General features: G+C 40.1%; 1 protein-coding gene across 1 annotated transcript in view; it reads right to left on the bottom strand.

Moving 5' to 3' along the window:
• CFTR (CF transmembrane conductance regulator) overlaps positions 1-19,386 on the bottom strand; it is a 214,717-nt gene that overhangs the window by 182,512 nt on the left and 12,819 nt on the right. The window contains exon 2 of the mRNA XM_075857129.1: positions 928-1,038. Coding sequence (XP_075713244.1) covers positions 928-1,038 — 111 coding nt within the window. The remainder of the gene's footprint in view (positions 1-927; positions 1,039-19,386) is intronic.

Genomic DNA, 19,386 nt, shown 5'->3' with positions numbered 1-19,386 from the left:
AGATTTTGCAACCCCTATCTCCTATTGCAGCAGATCGGCGCTGCAATGTAGATAAGAGTAACGTTTTTATTTTTAAAAAACGAGCATTTTTGGCCAAGTTATGACCATTTTTGTATTTATGCAAATGAGGCTTGCTAAAGTCCAACTGGGCGTGTTTAAAGTAAAAGTCCAACTGGGCATGTATTATGTGTGTTACATCGGGGCGTTTTTACTTCTTTTACTAGCTGGGCGTTCTGACGAGAAGTATCATCCACTTCTCTTCAGAACGCCCAGCTTCTGGCAGTGCAGACACAGCGTGTTCTCGAGAGATCACGATGTGTCGTCACTCACTTCCTGCCCCAGGTCCTGCATCGTGTCGGACGAGCGAGGACACATCGGCACCAGAGGCGACAGTTGATTCTGCAGCAGCATTGGCGTTTGCAGGTAAGTCGATGTAGCTACTTACCTGCAAACGCTGATGCTGCTGCACAATCAACTGTAGCCTCTGGTGCCGATGTGGCCGACATGATGCAGGACCTGGGGCAGGAAGTGAGTGATGTCACAGCGTGATCTCTCGAGAACACGCTGTGTGTCTGCACTGCCAGAAGCTGGGTGTTAACGAACAGAAGTGGATGATGCTGATTCGTCAGCATCATACACTCCCATTCCTAACGCCCAGCTAGTAAAAGAAGTAAAAACACCCCGATGTACACACATAATACACGCCCAGTTGTACTTTTACTGTAAACACGCCCAGTTGTACTTTTGCAAGCCTCATTTGCATAAATACAAAAATGGTCATAACTTGGCCAAAAATGCTTGTTTTTTAAAAATAAAAACGTTACTGTTCTCTACATTGCAGCGCCTATCTGCTGCAATAGCAGATAGGGGTTGCAAAATCTGGTGACAGAGCCTCTTTAAGTGCTGAAACATTGCTTATCTAGGTACCTTTCAAGTCTTTCAGACAGATTATCTGCAGAGTCCCCAGTAGAAATTTGATAAATGTCGGACAATTCCAATCGCTGTCTGTATCCTTTCCTCAAAATAGGCTTGGTCCAACTGGAAGGAAACATATTTTAGATATTTTAATATATAGACAGATATAGTTCAGAAAAAAGCAGTCATTGGTTCCATTGCTAATGTTAACAAATACAGTTGCACAATCATGGATAAACCTAGTTACATTTGGCTCTTTCACCAGTTTCTATCTCCTACATGATCTGATCGGCGCTGTAATGTAGATAACAACAGTGGTTTTTATTTTGAAAAACGATCATTTTTGAGCAAGTTATGAACAATTTTAGATTTATGCTAATTAGTTCTTAATGACAAACTGGGCGTTTTTTAACTTTTTACCAAGTGGGCGTTGTAAAGACAAGTGTATGATGCTGACCAATCAGCGTCATACACTTCTCTTCATTCATGCCCAGCTTGTTTCACTGCACAGCGTGATCTCGCGAAATAATGCTGTGATGGGACTTCCTCCCACAGGTTCTTCATCTGAGCCATGGAAGATTGAACAGACATCGCCTCCAGCCGCTGCAGAGTCGGATAAACGTCCTGGCACGGCTGGAGGCAATGTCTGTTGACTCTTCCATCGCTCCGGTGAAGGACCTGTGGGAGGAAGTCCCGTCACCGCGTGGGCTGGAATGAAGAGAAGTGTATGACGCTGATTGGTCACTGATTGGTTAGCGTCATACACTTTTCTTTACAGAGCCCACTTTGTCAAAAGTTAAAAAACACCTAGTTGGTCATTAAGAACTAATTAGCAAAAATGTAAAATTGTTCATAACTTGTTTAATGATCGTTTTTCCAAATAAAAACTGCTGTTGTTATCTATATTACAGCACCGATCACATTATGTAGGAGATAGGGCACTTATAAACTGATGACAGAGCCTCTTTAAAAGCCAATAATTCAATCAAACAGAAAGATAGATGTAAACTCAGTAACCTTACAATAATCTTTCCAAACATCTGATTTGTAGTGTGCAATTCTCCATTTGTTCCCTTTTTTCCAATGTGCATAAGTTAGGTTGTAATATATATGAGATAACGACAAGAAAGTTAGACGTCACCAAGAAGTTCCTTGACGCTATAGCTGCGGCAGCAGGCTCAGTACTTGTATACAGGTCACAGATATCCTTGGTGACTTCTGCTATTTTTAATCATTTATAGTTCGGTGTATATTATGCCTTATAACACAAACTTAGAGGCAATGTAAACCTTTGAAATAATTTATTTTCTATTACAAAACTGTGTATAATGTGATTGTGAACACGTTTTAAATAGGCAATTATGAAAAAAAATTACTTTTTAAGATACAGCGTCTATGTATCTGGTATACATAGAATTCGTATCTTGCTATCTAAGCCGAGTCCGTCAGCTCTGCAGGACTAACGGCTTCAGTGAGCGCTGGTCCTGCGTGACTCTGACACATAGGATCCAGCTGTTATCGATCACATCTAAGTTCATTCATTAAAAAAACACAAATTTGACTTCAAAGGTTTACAAAGCCTTTTAACTGCTGCAAAACCTGCCAATCAATTGCAGACTGACATGAAGATCCACCTTCTCAAACAGGGTCTGAAGCAGCGGAGTTAGCTTATAATACACACTACAGTTCCTGAAAAACCTCTCTGTGAAGACAATTATTCAGAAACCAACGGCTCCACTTTCCGTTAGACAAGAGGTTCTGCAGCATCGGCCTTTATTATGCAGAACATATTTTTTCAAAGAGGGATGACGAGTTTTATAAACATGTTCAGATCTCATATGTTCTTATTTATGTTCCAGGAGAACCCCGTTCATATGTTTATTACAATAGCTAGTAGACGACTGCACACATCTGCAATATGTTCCAAAGTTATTTATTGAGCATCCATAGCAATAGTTCAACTTTTTTTAATTCTCTGAAATATTTATTTGCCGAGATATGATATACAGAAATGCTCAACTTCCCTTATTGCTCAGTACAGAGGTCATTCTGTGGCCGTGCAGCACTGTGATAACACTTTGATTGCTCTTTTCAAAGGTTGGCGGTATCATCAGCCTCCGATAACCCGGCACAGGAATAAGATATTTAAACAATTTTAAGATATACCAAGGCATTGATCTTGAAGTTTTCTTTTAAAGCGCATCTTCACTCAGCTGTGCTATCAACTCTTTAAATCTTTTTCTAGTACTTTTTTTTTCTATTATTGTGGTTTCTTCATGTGTCACCTAGTTGTGCTCCTCCTGATCTTTTTTTTCCTATTGTATCTGGGTCCAAGAAGTTCCTAAACCATTTTAGTAGATATGGAGCTATAATTATTTCCTTCCATTCTTCATAGAAATGCATAATCTCTATTCTTACCGTTCTCCTCACTCTGTGTCTTTCTGTTAGTTTTTATACTGAATTCGATGACAACAAAGACATTTGTTTCTCATAATAAAGCCATATGCTATTTTTTTGCACACATTTGTTAAAACCTGGCATAAATGTTAGCCATAGTATTTTAATCCCCACATTAAGTTTTAGAACATTAAAAGGAGATTAGCTTTAACGATCAATCCACCAAATGTGATGTGATCTGCCTACATTAGATTGTGGTAGTCAGAGTTTTTTGCAGGCCGAAATAATCTGCCTCAGAATTTCTTCAGGAATTTTGAGGTAGATTTTGAACTGCCTGCACGTATTTTTCCGCGTTTTTTTCGCCCGTGGCCATTGTAGCTATTAAAAGGACCGCAGCAAGAAGGGACATTCTGCTTTTTTTTCCGCAAGCAGCCATGAGCCGCCTGTGGAAAAAAACCGCATCTGCCTGCCATTGAAATCAATAGGGGGCGATTTTGGACGATTTTTGGTGCTGATTCTGACACGGTTTCCGCGTCAAAATCAGCACAAAAAACTCAGTGTGAACTGACCCTAAAGGTGGCAGGAAACGTCAGTGCTTTACAATTTAGTGATGTAGAACAAGGAGTTGATTTTGCTCTTTAAGAATATGAGAATGAGTAGCGAATAGATTACAATACTCTTAAATTCAACAGATTAATTACTTCATCACTTTAATTTAAGAATCAAGTTACTGTAACACAATGACATTCACACAATAATTTTTAATCGATATATTCCATTTTCTATGAACTATGCCAATTGTGCAAGCAAATAACTTTCATCAGCTGATTTCAACACTGTGATTCTGCTCAACTGGGTGTGAGACAATAAGACCTGAAACTCAATGAAATTTACTGTAGGACAGGTTTATGAGTGAAGAAATAATGAAATGCAAATAAGGAAATACACAAATTTCTAACAAGATTTGTAACATTATGTTAGGCCAAAAGGAAGTGAAAACACTGTGAACTGTAGACAACATCATTTTAGTTTACATATAGAATAAATCTACAAAAAGGTTGAGCAGCTGTGTAAATACACTGCATTACTAATCTTGTACTGATCCTGAGTTACAGTCTGTATTATAGCCCAGAGCTGCATTCACAATTCTGAAGGCTTTAGAGCTGCGATCTCCCAGTATTCCTTGCTGTCAATGTCTACACACCGAGCTTACTCTGGTGTTTTGCAAGTGAAGTCTTTACTTCAGTAACAGTACAGTAATCTGAAGTAGGAATAAATAACTCTACCACTACAATATAGGAGCTCAGTTAAGCTGTTAGGAATGTGTAAGCGGAAAAGCTTGCCTGCTGATTCCAATAGCAACCACACATATTGTGAATGCCGCTCTAAACATTAATACATAATTCAAAAACTCAGGACAAGTATTGCAATATATTTAAAGTAACTTAACTTTTATGCAAAGTCATTCTATATATAAATGTTAAAGAAGTGTTCAAAACTAAGCATACCCCTTACATTCTGCAACCAATCTCCAAACAATCTGGGGCACAAGTATTGCACAATATACAAATACAGAGGTTCAGTGATAAAAATAAAAAAAACTAGTAAAGCTAATAATTTCTAGGAAAGTTAGTGTTATATCCCACATTTACTATTCTACTGTACATCAGCCAACTAATAACAGGTCAGACCAGGGCTATGTTTTAGAGGGCTTTTTCTAAAGAATTGAATGTTGCACACTGGCATTGTAAGAGGTAAATGTTCATTTAATTTATGCCATTTCAGTTATCTGTAAAATATGTTTACTAGATGTATTTTGCTCTGACAAGAACATTAAGGCTAGGGCTAGATGGCGAATCTGGCCGTAACACAGGTCGCATGACCAAAGGTCGCTGTGTTGCCCTGCTTACATCGCAGGTAATGAAAGTGAATGTGGCCTCGTTGTAACCCGAAGGTAGGCCGTGACTATGACACAACAGTAGTATAAAATCCAAACCTGCTGGATTTTTTGCAACTGTCATGTTGCGGTAACCTGTGGGTCGCAATTTGGCCACTTTCACTTTCATTACCTGTGATGCAGCCAGGGCAACACAGCGACCTTTGGTCATGCGACCTGTGTTACGGCCAAAGTCGGCAAACCTTAATGGTAGGGTTCACACATATCTACCTTACTTGTTAAAGCATCTTTTTTATAGCTTTGCATGATACTGCTGCCCTTTCTTGAATTCCTCTATGTCGAGTAATACCTTATAAATGAGTCTTATTGGATGTACACCAATATATAGTTTTAGCACCATCTTCATATTTGATAAATTAACTTATTGTTGGCACAGACGGCTTCACGCCACATCTACGTATACACGTAACCATTTTTCACCTGATTACCAAGAATGGTACATCCTGCTTATTATCCGAAGGTTGTGGACCTCTTTTTTGAACTGATGAAATCAGCAGGGCCTCTGCCAAAAGCCCAGAAGGCACAAGCCTAAAAAGGCTAGCATCAGAAAAGAAATGATGCTATGTGGTACAATAACAGAGAATATTGAGGTGACCCAAGTTTCATTTAGAATGAATGATTGGGTCTGCAAATCAGATGTCTCTATCTAAGGATATTGCTACAAATCTGCCAAAAATTCCTAGCAAAATTTGCATGTGTTACATCCAAATTTTTCTGAATTATTTATTCAGAGTGGTCTCAACACAGATACAGAAGGTGTTAAAGGGGTTGTCTGCTTTGGACAATCCCTCCCTATTAGAGGGGTATACAATGAAAAACTAATTGCAGGGTGTCCCACTGCTAGGACTCAGTAATTCCCTGTAATCAGAAAGTGTTAAATTTCCCTGCAGCACCACTAAACGTAAGGCACAGACATGCCACGTCCTTCAGAGTGAGAGACGTCTTTGTAGCCACTTTTTGTCCTGGTTAATACTGTAAATTAGTTGGGAATCCCATCCTATTGAAGATTAGACAACGACTTTCAAAATGCAGCGGCTACATCGATCAGCTGACTGGTCCCGTAGGTCAGGCTCCCGGCACCTGTGACAAAAAGGCTGATTTTACCAGGGGAAGTTTTTCTGGCCAGTCATTTACCCTGCATAGATGGCAAGGATAGCTGGAGTCTGCCAGAGCGTAAGCTGCTCTTACAGATTAACTCTCTGTTCTGGTTCACAGGGGGGTCCCCTCTATGATGTCCATATGCCTTAATAGGACATACGGAAAGGAGTTGTTTAATCTTATATCACCATCAAGGGGGACATTTACATTAAATAGTTTTCTGGCCGCTGTCTGTCTTGACTCCCCCAAGAATTGCCTTATCTCCTTATCTCAAACAGTCTTAACATTACTCCATACAGTAGCCATATATTTAGCTTCATGAACAGAATCAACAGAATCAACTCCCATCCAGACAAAGCAGGAAGTTTTGCCTGGGAAGGGTCCTCTCGCTTTGTTCTGACAAGATCGAATCCAAGTCTTGGCACTATATGCAGCTCTCATACAGAGCCGCATTATAGCCATGTAAATACGGCCTAACACTCGCCAAACACAATTGACAATTATCAGTTTTAAAAATCATGTTAACACAATGTGATCTGTGGACATGATCTTTATGCGTTACATATCTAAAAAGTTTTTCGCAATTTACAGAGCCTTTAGCAGACTGTAATTTGATTGAGCTTTTATTATTCATTTTTCCAATTCATGAAATCAAGTATTAAATACGATAATGTTTTTTTAGATAGCAGCTCACTGTATGGACATGTTTCCAGTATCCACAAGAGTACGTCTGTCTGATTGTCTTCAATGTTTACACAAAACCTTCGAAGAGAAAAGATCTGATAGTTATATAAATGGCGCAATGGTTTCCTTTCTTAATTACCCATTGATTTTATGTTTATTTACTATGATTAGTGGATCTGTGATTGTTTATATTGCCTCAGTACACTTCATGAAAAGTGCTTAAACCTTGATGACAACTGAAAGAAGAATCTCAAGTATTGCTTCCTGACCTTGTCTTGAAGAGCTCAGCTAGAAACACAGCGTGTGCTCACAACACATATGTTTCATTTGTTGTAGAAAAATATTTCATATGTTATATTGATGGTCTATCCTTCGGATATGTCATCAATATCAGATCGGTGGTGGTTCAACTTCTGTCACCCCACCAATCACACACAGTTTACCATGCACATTGCCGTTCACTTCCATAGTGGCTGTGCCTGTGATTGCAGATCCCGTTTACTTGAATGGGACCAGAAATAGTAATGGAACCACAAATTTCCATTCTACAAGAGGTGGAGAGGTGGCCACGCATGCATGTGGCTCTCTCCAATGAAGCCTAAGGCAATCTCTGACTAAGCTGTGTCTCCAATATGTGACTGCAATAAAGTGTCAGGTGGGGTCTGGGTCCCAGAGGTAGGATATGGGCCCCTACCAAATTTTTTGCCTAAGGGCCTTCACCAACTTCACTCATTGCATTTCTATAAATACAATGAATATATGACTTTTTATGCAGTGTTAAGAAAAAAACATCACTTCATACTGTACAGTCTTGTCGTTACAACATTGGTGCTGATTAAAAAGACTCATGGCAAGATATTGTACTGGATCTATGAATTATGAAGCATTAATATAGAAATGTTCAGTTAACCAATTGACGACGTGTGATGAGTATGCTTGTAATGAGTGACAGACAGTTGCCGCATCATGACGAGCATACTTTTTATGCTGATTGTGGGGGCAGTGCTACTGTCTCCGCACGAACAGGAGCTCTGCAACAGCTGGAACGTAGTCACAGTCCTGCTCTAAAGGTGAAGCTCAGAGGAACCTCAGATCTTCACCATTTAACTATTAACTATTTGCCAGTACTTTATAGTTAAAAAATCGAGATACGAATTAGAAATTACCCAATAGGATTAAGAAAGAAAGTAAAATGAATAAAAATAAGTCATGTTTTAAAAAAAAAAACACCAAAACACACAAATGCGGATTTTACAATAAATAATCTTTACGATATAGAAGTCCCAAAACATACAATAATAAAAACACATTTTGCATTGTCACATTCGTAACAACCTGTACAATAAATTCATAGCATCATTTATGATAATAAGTGAATGCTGTAAAAGATTAAAACCGTAGAGCAATTGTTTTTTTTCTGCATTGTTGCCAAAATAAAAATGTATAGAAATGTTTACGCTAAGGCCCCACGCACAAGGCCGTAATTTTTATCCGTAATTACGGACTGTAATTGCGGATCAAAGTACGGACCCATTCATTTCTATTGCCCACAGACACATTCCCATATATTTACGGGAAGGTGTATGGGCCGTAGACAGCTTCCGCAAAAAATAGGACGTACTATTTTTCGATTTTACAGACCGTGCTCCCATACTTTATAATGGGACCACGGCTCGCAAATGCGGGTGACTGTCCGCGGCCATCCGTAGCCGTAATCTCGGACTGGGATTATGGCTACGGCCATGTGCAGGGGGCCTAAAGGCATATGTACCATAAAAATTACCCCTACATTAAGTACAATTCGTCCCGCAAAAAAACAAGGGTTAAATATTTTTACATTTTTTTTTCTATATATATATATTGGATACTTTTCAATAGTTTTTGCTACAATTCAGTTGCACTTTTTAGCAAAAGCACATTTTACATTCTGTGTCACCTCTTTTTCCTCATGGATTATAAACTCTTGCTAGCAGGGCCCTCACTTCGCTTTTTTGCATTGTTTATCAGTTTTGTCACTATGTAATGTCTGATATTGTCTGTATATGTTCCCTCTGAATTATAAAGTGCTGCGGAATATGTTGGCGCTATATAAATAAAAATAATAATAATTATTATTATTATTAATATTATTAACCAATGCTGAATGTATTTTCAAATGCAAGATGAACAGATGAAGCGCTAGTATCCACCTCTCTTTATGTAAAAAAGAATAGTAATATTCTGAATGGTTTGGATGACTTTATCACTCCTATGAATCAAGTTTTTGATGAATCTAATCGTTGTGCCACAGTAGGAGCTCATAATCTGCAGAAAGAAAGACGCTCTGTTGCTTAATACACAGAAGATTTTCGCCGCTGTGTAACTTATACCACGTGAAATTCAGCAGCCCAGAAAACCCAATTTCACCTCTGGCATAGGGCGAAGACAAGTTGTTGGTACCAGAGTCTCATTCATCTGGATGATATCTTATTTTTTTCAGACAATCTTGAGGAGCATTGCAAACATGTCTAAAAATGACTTTGAAAACATTGCTTATACATTAAACTTCAGAAATGTGAGTTTGAGTACAATTCAATTTCTTAGGTATATTATATCTCAAGAAGGTCTAAATTTGGACTCTAAGTAAAATCAAGGCTGTTATTGATTGGCCAACCCCAAAAAATAAAAAAGATGTTCAGAGAATTATTGGTTTTGCTAATCTCTACAGAAAGCTCATTCAAGACTTCTCCAAGATCAATTCCGCCAGTACCTGCCGAGTAAGAGGGCAAGGTATGGCATGAAGATGTATAAGCTGTGCGAGAGTGCATCAGGGTATACCTACAAATTTAGGATATATGAAGGGAAGGACACCAGTATTCAGCCCCCAGAATGCCCCCCTTACTGGGAGTTAATGCAAAAATTGTGTGGGATTTGGTGCACCCACTGCTAGACCAGGGTTACCACCTCTAGCTGGATAATTTTTATACCAGCGTCCCACTCTTCATGTGCCTCGCTTCCAGAAGTCCTGCGGCATGCGGCACTGCTAGAATAAACCTGAGAGGCCTCCCTAAGATACTGCTTGGGCAAACACTCATAAAGGGTGAGAGCAGGGCACATTCTAGCAGCAACATATTTTGTGTCAAGTACAAGGACAAGAGAGATGTCCTTGTATTGACAACAATACATGGCCAGTACCCATGTACCGGTACGAGGTACCAGTACAGAGACCCCCAAACCAGACTGCATCCTGGACTAGAATAGGTACATGGGAGAGAATTTCAAGAGGTGGTTATCAAGAACCTAATCTTTAGGGACCAAGAAGAGGGACACCCAGTACTTCTGGAAGCGGGGCCACACTCATCGTACCAGGGCAACACTTTCCAGGAGAAGTTCACCAAACTAGCAAGAAGGTAAAAAGTCAAAAGAGGTGCAATGTCTGCTATAAGAGGGGGATAAGGAAGGACACAATATATCAATGTGACACGTGTCCCGAAAAACCAGGGCTCTGTATGAAAGTGTTTTAAAATTTATCATATATCCCTTGATTTTTGATCTACCCCAGTTTTACTTACCCTGATGCACTCCGCACAGCTTATCCCCCTCATCTTTCCCTTCTGCTGTGTGCCCAGGCCGCTGATAACAGCCACTTGTAGGGTATTGCCGTACCCAGGAGAACCCACATTACAGTTTATGGGGTGTATGTCTCCGGTCAAAATGCTCACTACACCTCTAGATGAATGCCTTAAGGGTGTAGTTTTTAAAACTGGGTCACTTCTTGGGGGTTTCAACTGTACTGGTACCGCAGGGGCTTCTGCATACATGACTTCGCACCAGAAAATCCACAGTAGGCAAAATGGTGGTCCTTTCCTTCTGAGCCCTCCCATAGGCCCAAACGGCAGTTTATCACCACATATGGGGTATTGCCGCACTCAGGACAAATTGAGCAACAAAATGGGGTATTTTATTTTTTGTGAAAATAAAACATTTTGAGCCAAAACTACATCTTATTGTAAAAAATGTCATTTTTTTTTTAAATTCACAGCCCAATTCAAATAAATTCTGTGAAAAAACTGTGGGGTCTAAATGATCACAACACCCATAAATGAATTCCTTGAGGGGTGTAGTTTCCAAAATGGGGTCACTACTTTTTTGGCACCTCAACACCTCTTCAAACCTGGCATGCTGCCTAAAATATATTCTAATAAAAAAAGAGGCCCCAAAATGCACTAGGTGCTTCTTTGCTTCTGGGGCTTGTGTTTTAGTCCACGAGCACACTAAAGCCACATTTGGGACATTTCTAAAAACTGCAGAATCTGGACAATACATATTTAGTAGTGTTTCTCTGGTAAAACCTTCTGTTTTACAGAAAAAAAATAGAATAAAATTGAAATTCAGCAAGAAAAATGAAATTTGCAAATTTCACCTCCACTTTGCTTTAATTCCTGTGAAATGCCTAATTTCTTAAAAATATGAGAAATTGCTGTTTATGTTCTAAGCCTTGTAACGTCCAAGAAAAATAAAAGAATGTTCAAAAAACGATGCCAATATAAAGTAGACTTATGGGAAATGTGAACTAGTAACTATTTTGGGTAGTATAGCCATCTGTTTTACAAGCAGATGCATTTAAATTCAGAAAAAAGCTATTTTTTTCTAAATTTTCTGTAAATTTTGCAATTTTTCACAAATAAATACTGAATATATCGACCAAATTTTACAACTATCATAAAGCCCAATGTCTCACGAGAAAACAGTCTCAGAATCGCTTGGATAGGTTTAAGCATTCCGACGTTATTGCAACATAATCCTGACACTTCTCTAACGTTTGAGTTATACTACAGCACAGCATAGCGAGATCTTGCTGTAAATGACAGCTTACAGCGAAATCTCGCGAGACTACGCCTGCTGTGCAGTAAATCTCAGAGAAACGTTAGAGAAGTGTCAGGATTCTGAATAGACATCCCGTCCTGGCTGGAGGTAATGTGTATCCATTGTCAGGACACTTGATTAACGTTAATGTGTGTGTATGTGGCTGCACATCGTATTCTAGTAAGAACACAATGCTGCTGTGTAAATGAATGGGGAGAAGTGTATGACGCTTATTGGTCACTGATTGGTCAGCGTCATACACTTCTCTCCACAACGCCCGCTTGGTCAAAAAGTAAAACACGCCCAGTTGGTCATTAAGAAACTCATTAGCATAAAGCTAATATAGCTCATAACTCCGTCAAAAATGATTGTTTTTCTAAATAAAAAAACACTGCTGTAATCTACATTACAGCGCCGATCATATTATGTACAAGATAGGCCACTTATAATGTGGTGACAGAGTCTCTTTAAGGCCCAAACTAGGCTGCGTCCTTAAGGGGTTAACTTCAAAATTCGAGAAATATTTTTGCTCTGCTCTCGGGATAAGAGTACATTTGTCTTCTGCCTTTCATTCCCAATCAAATGGACATACTCTTGAACAGTACCTTCGATGCTTCATTAATTATTAGAATTAGTTATTCCAGATTTACCAATTTCTACCTCTCTACCAGAAGTGACTGAATGCTTGACAACATTACAAAGGTATAAGAAAAGATTATTGAGAGTTTGCACAATGCTCAAAAACAATTTAAACAGACTGCTGATAATCACTGGAAAGCAACTCCTGTTTTTCATGTAGGGGACAAAGTGTGGCTTTCTGCAAAAAATGTACAGCTGAAATTTCGTTCTTCAAAATTGGGCCACAAATATTTTGGACCATTTAAAGTTTTTGCTCAAATAAAGACGCTTTGATTAAAAAAAATTCCCGAGGCTATGAAGGTGCATCCCGTTGTTCATTGCTGTCTTTTTAAGCCCTTTTAAACTTTTTCTGGGCCGAAATTTGTCTCCCCACCAGTGGTGAAAATGCAAGATGAAAAATATATTAATGACATGATTTTGAACTCCAGAATCTATGAAAATAAACTGAAATAATTGATCAAGTGAAAGGGGTATGACTCTGAGGAGACTTTTTAGGATCCAGGGGACAGTGTTCATGCTGCTAGGATTACAAAAGAATGTAATCGAAATATACTGGCAAGTTGGCTACTAGGATGTCCAGAGGACATCCTGGAAGCAGAGGTGCACTGTCAGGATTCAAACCCAGAAATTCCTGTGTTATCCGGGCACTAGCACTTCTCACCGAGCCACTGGTGCTGTTAGATAGCTCCAATGCTGGATTTAGATTCTAGCGTCTCTCTGATTCTGGCTCACTATATTCCATTACCCAGCTTGCCTAATTGGTCTCTATTGTGGCTTCTATATAGCCTAGACCTTGCAGTACCTCCTTTCCAGGCTATTGAGCTTCCTGCTTATAGTCCTGTTAGTTACAGTCTGCCTCACGTTACTACTAATTGCCGTTTATTTGTGTACCAAACTCTCACTGTTTTCTGACCATGTCTCTGCCTTAGGTAACTACCTATTTTCTGTTTATCTGTGTACCGAACCTGGACTGTTACTTGACTACTTGCTGTTTTCAATCTCCTGTCTGATCGTTTGAATCAATGGACTCAAAATCAGCCGCAGTTCTTAACAAAGGGTTTCTTGTTTACTACAAGTAAATTTGCAGTTCTTGTCAATGGTTTTTGTGACCCAGTTGTCTATCAAGTCCTTGCTGACTCTGCACTGTCTTTTGATTTTACACAGTTTGTGTTCTAACTTCAGTGTCCTGTCTTTTGAGGTCACAACAGAAACACGGCTCTACAGAAAATCACTCAATAAGCTCCCGTCAGAGCTCTACTGGTCCCAGGGATTACGTGATAGCAGGGAGAGCAATCATTTGACACTGCTATTCGGTTTACCTTGACTGCAACACAGATCTGATCATGACAGTTGTCACATTATTAAGGCTATTTTACTGTGCTGCTATGGCAGCTCCAGTTACATATGAAAACTGTACAGTAAAAAAATTATGTGCGCCAATCTGCTCTGACATTTTATTTCAAAACTGTTTTTATTGATTTTTCTCCTAACATTACATACAAAAATATGTCATTCAAAATGATAACATGTTGTACAGAAAATTCACATCCATCAGGAATCACATTTGGATTTTCATCATTGCAGGAAATGAGTGTGATAACATATCTTGAGCAGTGTAAATTCCATTAAGAATGTGGAACATATATTGATTTACATATCTTCTGATCAACAAGAAGGGAGGGAAAGGGGAGGTACAGGAGGGGGGGGGGGGTAGGAAGGTGGACTGGTGTTGTTGAGTTTAGCTAACATAGATGTTATTTATGATATTGATGAAGGCAAAGTATTCTAATCCCATTGTGTATGATATAGAAACTACTTTCCTACAATTACTCTTACCTAGTTCAAATTGAGGTTGCCCGGTCTTTCCATGGTCCCCATATTTTAAGATACTTCTTTCTAGTTAGCAGTTCCCAATGTGCCAGTTCCTCTAGTCTTTCTAATTCTGATACCTTGTTCACCCAATTACTCAACTGTGGGGGTTCTGTTGATCTCCAGCAACTTGGTATTAATAGCTTAGCTGCTGTGAGCAACAGGGTTGGAAGACAATGCTTCTTGGGGGTAAAACTGGGTGTCGGTTTCCACAGTAGGATTAACTCAGGTGTTAAGTGTAAGTTTGTAGAGCAAATGTTATTAATTTTCTGTTCTATTTGCTGCCAAAAAGGCACAATAAGGGGGCATGTCCACCATATGTGTAAATAAGTACCTCTTGAGGTGTTACATCTCCAACACCGGTCCGTAACTTCTTGATCAATAGCATGTAGGACCACAGGCGTCTTATACCACCTAGTTAACAGTTTGTAGGAGCTTTCCTGTATTCTAGTACACCTAGAGAAACCTAATGCGTTAGACAGTATGAATCTAATTTCGGGCTCGGTCAATGATATATGGAGGTCTGTCGACCACTTTTCCATATAGCTTGGAGTCGGTGGGCAAGTCAGTGAGATCAGATGATTATATGAGGTAGATAGTATCTTACGCTGGGGTATAGAGCTCATGAGCATCTTATCTAACCAATTCTGAGAAGATGTTTGGATGGGTAGGGAGTTAAGCATAGCCGTGCAGCATTTAATAAAAGTGTGTTTAAAGAGGAAATCACGAGACTTTATTCCTAATTTATCAAATACCGTGGGGACACTTCTCTGCGGAGTATCAGTCATCAGGACGGAAACTTTCATGTGGTGTGGTATGTCCCACGGATCTGGTATTAGTGTAGAATCCCGATGTACATAGCAAGGCACTAAACGTAAAGGCATATGTGGTGAAGGCATCCCGAGCAAGTTCAATCTATTATGTGTGTCTTGCCACACTAGGATGGTTCCCTTTAAAAGAATGCTAGAGTATTGGTCAAGGTGTGAACTTTTGGCGAGACTCCACAGGGCCCTCTGTTCCCAGCTAAGCATAAGAGTATTCTCTACTTCCGTATAAAGAGAAGTCTGAGAGGGATGTTGCAGCTCAACCCATCTATTCAAGTGATTAGCAATATAATATGTGTGTATGTCGGACAGTCCCATACCTCCCATTTTAACCGAGTTAATCAGTTGTGTGTGCCTCTGTCTTGGTCTGTTCTTGTTCCATAGAAAATTCGAGAATATACGCTTTAGGGAGAGGAAGAATGATTTTGGTAGCCACAGCGGTAACGTCTGAATCAGGTATAAAATTTTTGGGACTATAAAAGTCTTTAGGAAATTTTTCCGCCCCATCCATGACATAAACGGGAACTTCAAGGAATCTATTTGACGTTTAATAGCCGCTACCAGAGGTATATAGTTGAGGGTATACAATTGTGATGGGCAATTAGAAATGGTAATGCCTAGGTACGAGATTGATGTAGAAATCCATCGAAACTGAGATGTTCCCGTCACCGCAGCAACTACCTGTTGAGGTACAGAGACATTAAGGATCTCAGATTTACTATAGTTAATTTTAAAATTAGATATTGCACCAAATTCCGTAAAAGCTTGTGTTATGTTCCGAAGGGAGACAGACGGCTTAGTCACCAACAGTAGCAGATCGTCCGCAAAGGCAGCCGTTTTATGCGTGAATTGACCTATCTTCAGGCCAGCTATATTGTCATCTTGGCGGATCCTTTGTATCAAGGTCTCCATCACCATCACAAACAGTGTAGGTGATAGAGGGCATCCCTGCCTAGTACCATTTGAAATTTGAAAGGAATCCGACAATATGCCATTTACTCTGACTTTAGCACTCGGATTATGATAGAGTGTCAATATAGCTTGTATGAATTCAACAGGGATCCCAAATTTTGACAAGGTAGCTACCATATATTGCCAGCTCACCCTGTCAAAAGCCTTTTCGGCATCTGTGCTAAGTAGTGCCATTGGGGTGTGTGTCGAGCGAGCGTGTTGAACTAACCGAACTACTCTTGTAGTATTATCCTTACCCTGACGCCCTCCCACAAATCCAGTTTGTTCTGGGCCAATGAGTTTGGGCAGAAGCTTCCCCAATCTAGTCGCCAAAGCCTTTGCCCACCATTTCAGATCCGTGTTTAGTAAAGATATAGGTCTATAGCTACCACATAGTGCTGGATCCTTCCCGTCCTTTGGGAGGACTGTGATGTGAGCTTCCAAAGATTGGCGAGTCAATTGGGCTCCCCCCATCAATGAGTTACACATAGATGTGAAATGGGGCAACAGAATACCGCTAAATGTCTTATAGTACTGAATCGTATAACCATCTGGGCCAGGACTTTTCCCGGATGGTATTGTTTTAAGAATTTTATGAAGTTCTTCTGTGGTAAAGGGTGCAGTAAGCGCTAGTTGATCTTCCTGTGTGAGTTGAGGTAAGCTAAGTTTATCTAGAAACTTTCTAGTGCTATCCCCCAGGTTACCCTGCTGACTATCCCCACCTTTAAGATTATATAGGCCATGGTAGAAATGAGTAAAGGCCTGTGCTATGTCCTTCGATTCAGTAGCTCTAACACCTGAAGAAGTCAGGATCTCAGAGATAAAAGATTTCTCATGTTGTTGTTTAAGCAGTGCAGCCATGATTCTGTTGCCCCTTTCCCCATGCGCATAGTGTTTAAATTTGGTATAGTGAAATGTTTTAGCAGCTTTTATATTCAAGGCATTTTTAACCTCTTCCCTTAACTCCCCAAGCTCAACCTGGGCTGCGGCTGCTTTCGTACGTTTGTGAATAGTCTCAAGCGTAGATATTCTCGAGAACAGATCGTTCAATATTGCTGACCGTTGTTTTTTGATATGTGAGCATAGCGATATCAGTTCTCCTCGTATTACTACTTTATGCGCTTCCCATCTAATAACATCCGATAAATCCGGAGAGGAATTTATATCAAAATATTTCTGAATATTATCCTGTATCGCAGAGGAATGTTGGGGGTCACTCAAAATCGTATTGTTCAACCTCCACAGTCTGTCTCCCCTCGGAACACTATTTAGCTTCATAGATACAAACACTGGTGCATGATCAGAAAGGAGAAGGTTTCCTATTCCTGCCGACAGAACCATCGGGAGGAGACTATCCGACAACAGAACATAGTCTAATCTAGTATATACATTATGTGCTGCAGAGTAATAAGAGAAATCCTTTGTGGTGGGATATAGAAGTCTCCACGCATCAGTGACCTGTAGGTCTCTAAGTACCCTGTGGAGTCTCGATCCAGCTCGATGGGATATTTTAACCTTGCCAGTGGAATCTATAATGGGATTAAGTGGGATGTTAAAGTCCCCGCCTATAATTCTAGCACCTTCCGCAAACAACTTAAAATTCTCTAAGGTCTGAATAATCCACGATATCTGATCCGTATTGGGTGCGTATAAGTTGGCTATAGAGAACAAATCTGTACCAATGTGAGCTTTTATAAAAAGATATCGACCGTCAGGGTCTTTCTGCATTGACAGTAATTTAAAAGGTAAGTTTTTCCGTATCAAAATACTCACTCCTCTGCTAGCAGTAGAGTAGGTGCTATGAAAGGCATTTGAGAAGATAGCCCTAGATAGTTCCATAGTTTTATTATGCTTGTGATGTGTTTCCTGGAGAAGGGCTATATCAGTATTATCTTTTTTCAATTGTTGGGCAATCTGGTATCGTTTACGTGGAGTATTCAGACCTCGAACATTATACGATGTTATCTTAATATCAGACATGGTGAAAGATAGTATACATCAGCATATATGTCATCACAGTATTCAGAACACCAGTAGGAGGGGGGGGGGGTTGTAATACAGGGAAGAGTGAGATTAAAGTAAAGGTATGTACTGCCCCAATGTATAGAGCATGTACCTGGGGAGGGGGGGGAGTTAACTGTTAACAACAGTTGTGTAGTTGGCATAACCCGCATGCCAGCCAAAACCCAAGTAAGAACAGTGCAAAACAATAAGAAGCGATAGGATAGAATCGCCCACAATAGCAACAATAAAGTCACATCAAAGTATACTCTATTTCTTGATCTTCTCCAGTTACAGTGACTAGCTCCTACTCACGAATCCAATTCGAAAAGAGAGGTGACGTCTGTCAATCCGAATGCTGGAGCCGTGTGGAGAACAGTCCCCGCAATATTGGCAGTACCTTTCAATTTTCCATCGCTCCAGATCTTAGCGCCGGCTTTTTATTCTTAGGCGATTTCAGTTTCCCCACCACTTTCCACGGCATAAGTTCCAGCAATGGAGGTAATTTCAGCTCCGGAGGTACCATCATCCACGGCGAGATTTCCATAGGCGGTATACCCAGGGTTTCCCATGCATGGGTCAGGTCCTCGTGTTTCCTGATGGTGATTTGGCGGCCATCTTTTTGTATCGCCAGGCCAAACGGATATAGCCAGCGAAAAGGCGTCTTGGAGGCACGTAGCGCATCAAGGAGAGGTCGGAAAACTTTCCGTTTTTGTAGTGTGGAGGATGCTATATCTTGATAGAGGTATATTGTTGTTCCTTCAAATTCAATAGTACCTTTCATCCTTGCAGCCTTTAGAATCTCCGCTGTATCAGTGTAGCTCAGCAGACCACATATAATGTCGCGGGGGGGATCATTAGAGCGAGGTTTTGGGCGGAGTGCTCTATGGACACGTTCTATCCGAACTGTATCATGGCTGTTTACTCCTAGAACTGAAGAGAATATGTCATGAGCAAGTTTGCCCAAAGTCTCATGTGCGTATGACTCAGGTACTCCCCGCAGCCTGATATTCTTCCTCCGACTCCTATTTTCTTGGTCTTCTGTCCGCATAAACATCTCATTCAATTGATCTTGTTGTGAATGTAGAATGTCCCGCACTTTGTCATGATAAACTCTCATGTCTGTCTGTGCCGCTTCAAGCGTCTCCACCCGTGATCCTATCTGACGTAAATCAGTGCTTATCTCTGACAGTTCTTTAGTAAGAG

The sequence above is a fragment of the Rhinoderma darwinii genome, chromosome 3 (assembly GCF_050947455.1).
Source record: "Rhinoderma darwinii isolate aRhiDar2 chromosome 3, aRhiDar2.hap1, whole genome shotgun sequence".
In the NCBI taxonomy this organism is placed as follows: domain Eukaryota; kingdom Metazoa; phylum Chordata; class Amphibia; order Anura; family Rhinodermatidae; genus Rhinoderma; species Rhinoderma darwinii.
The sequence above is the reverse complement of the archived record's forward strand: the minus strand, read 5'-3'. Positions and strand labels throughout refer to the sequence as shown.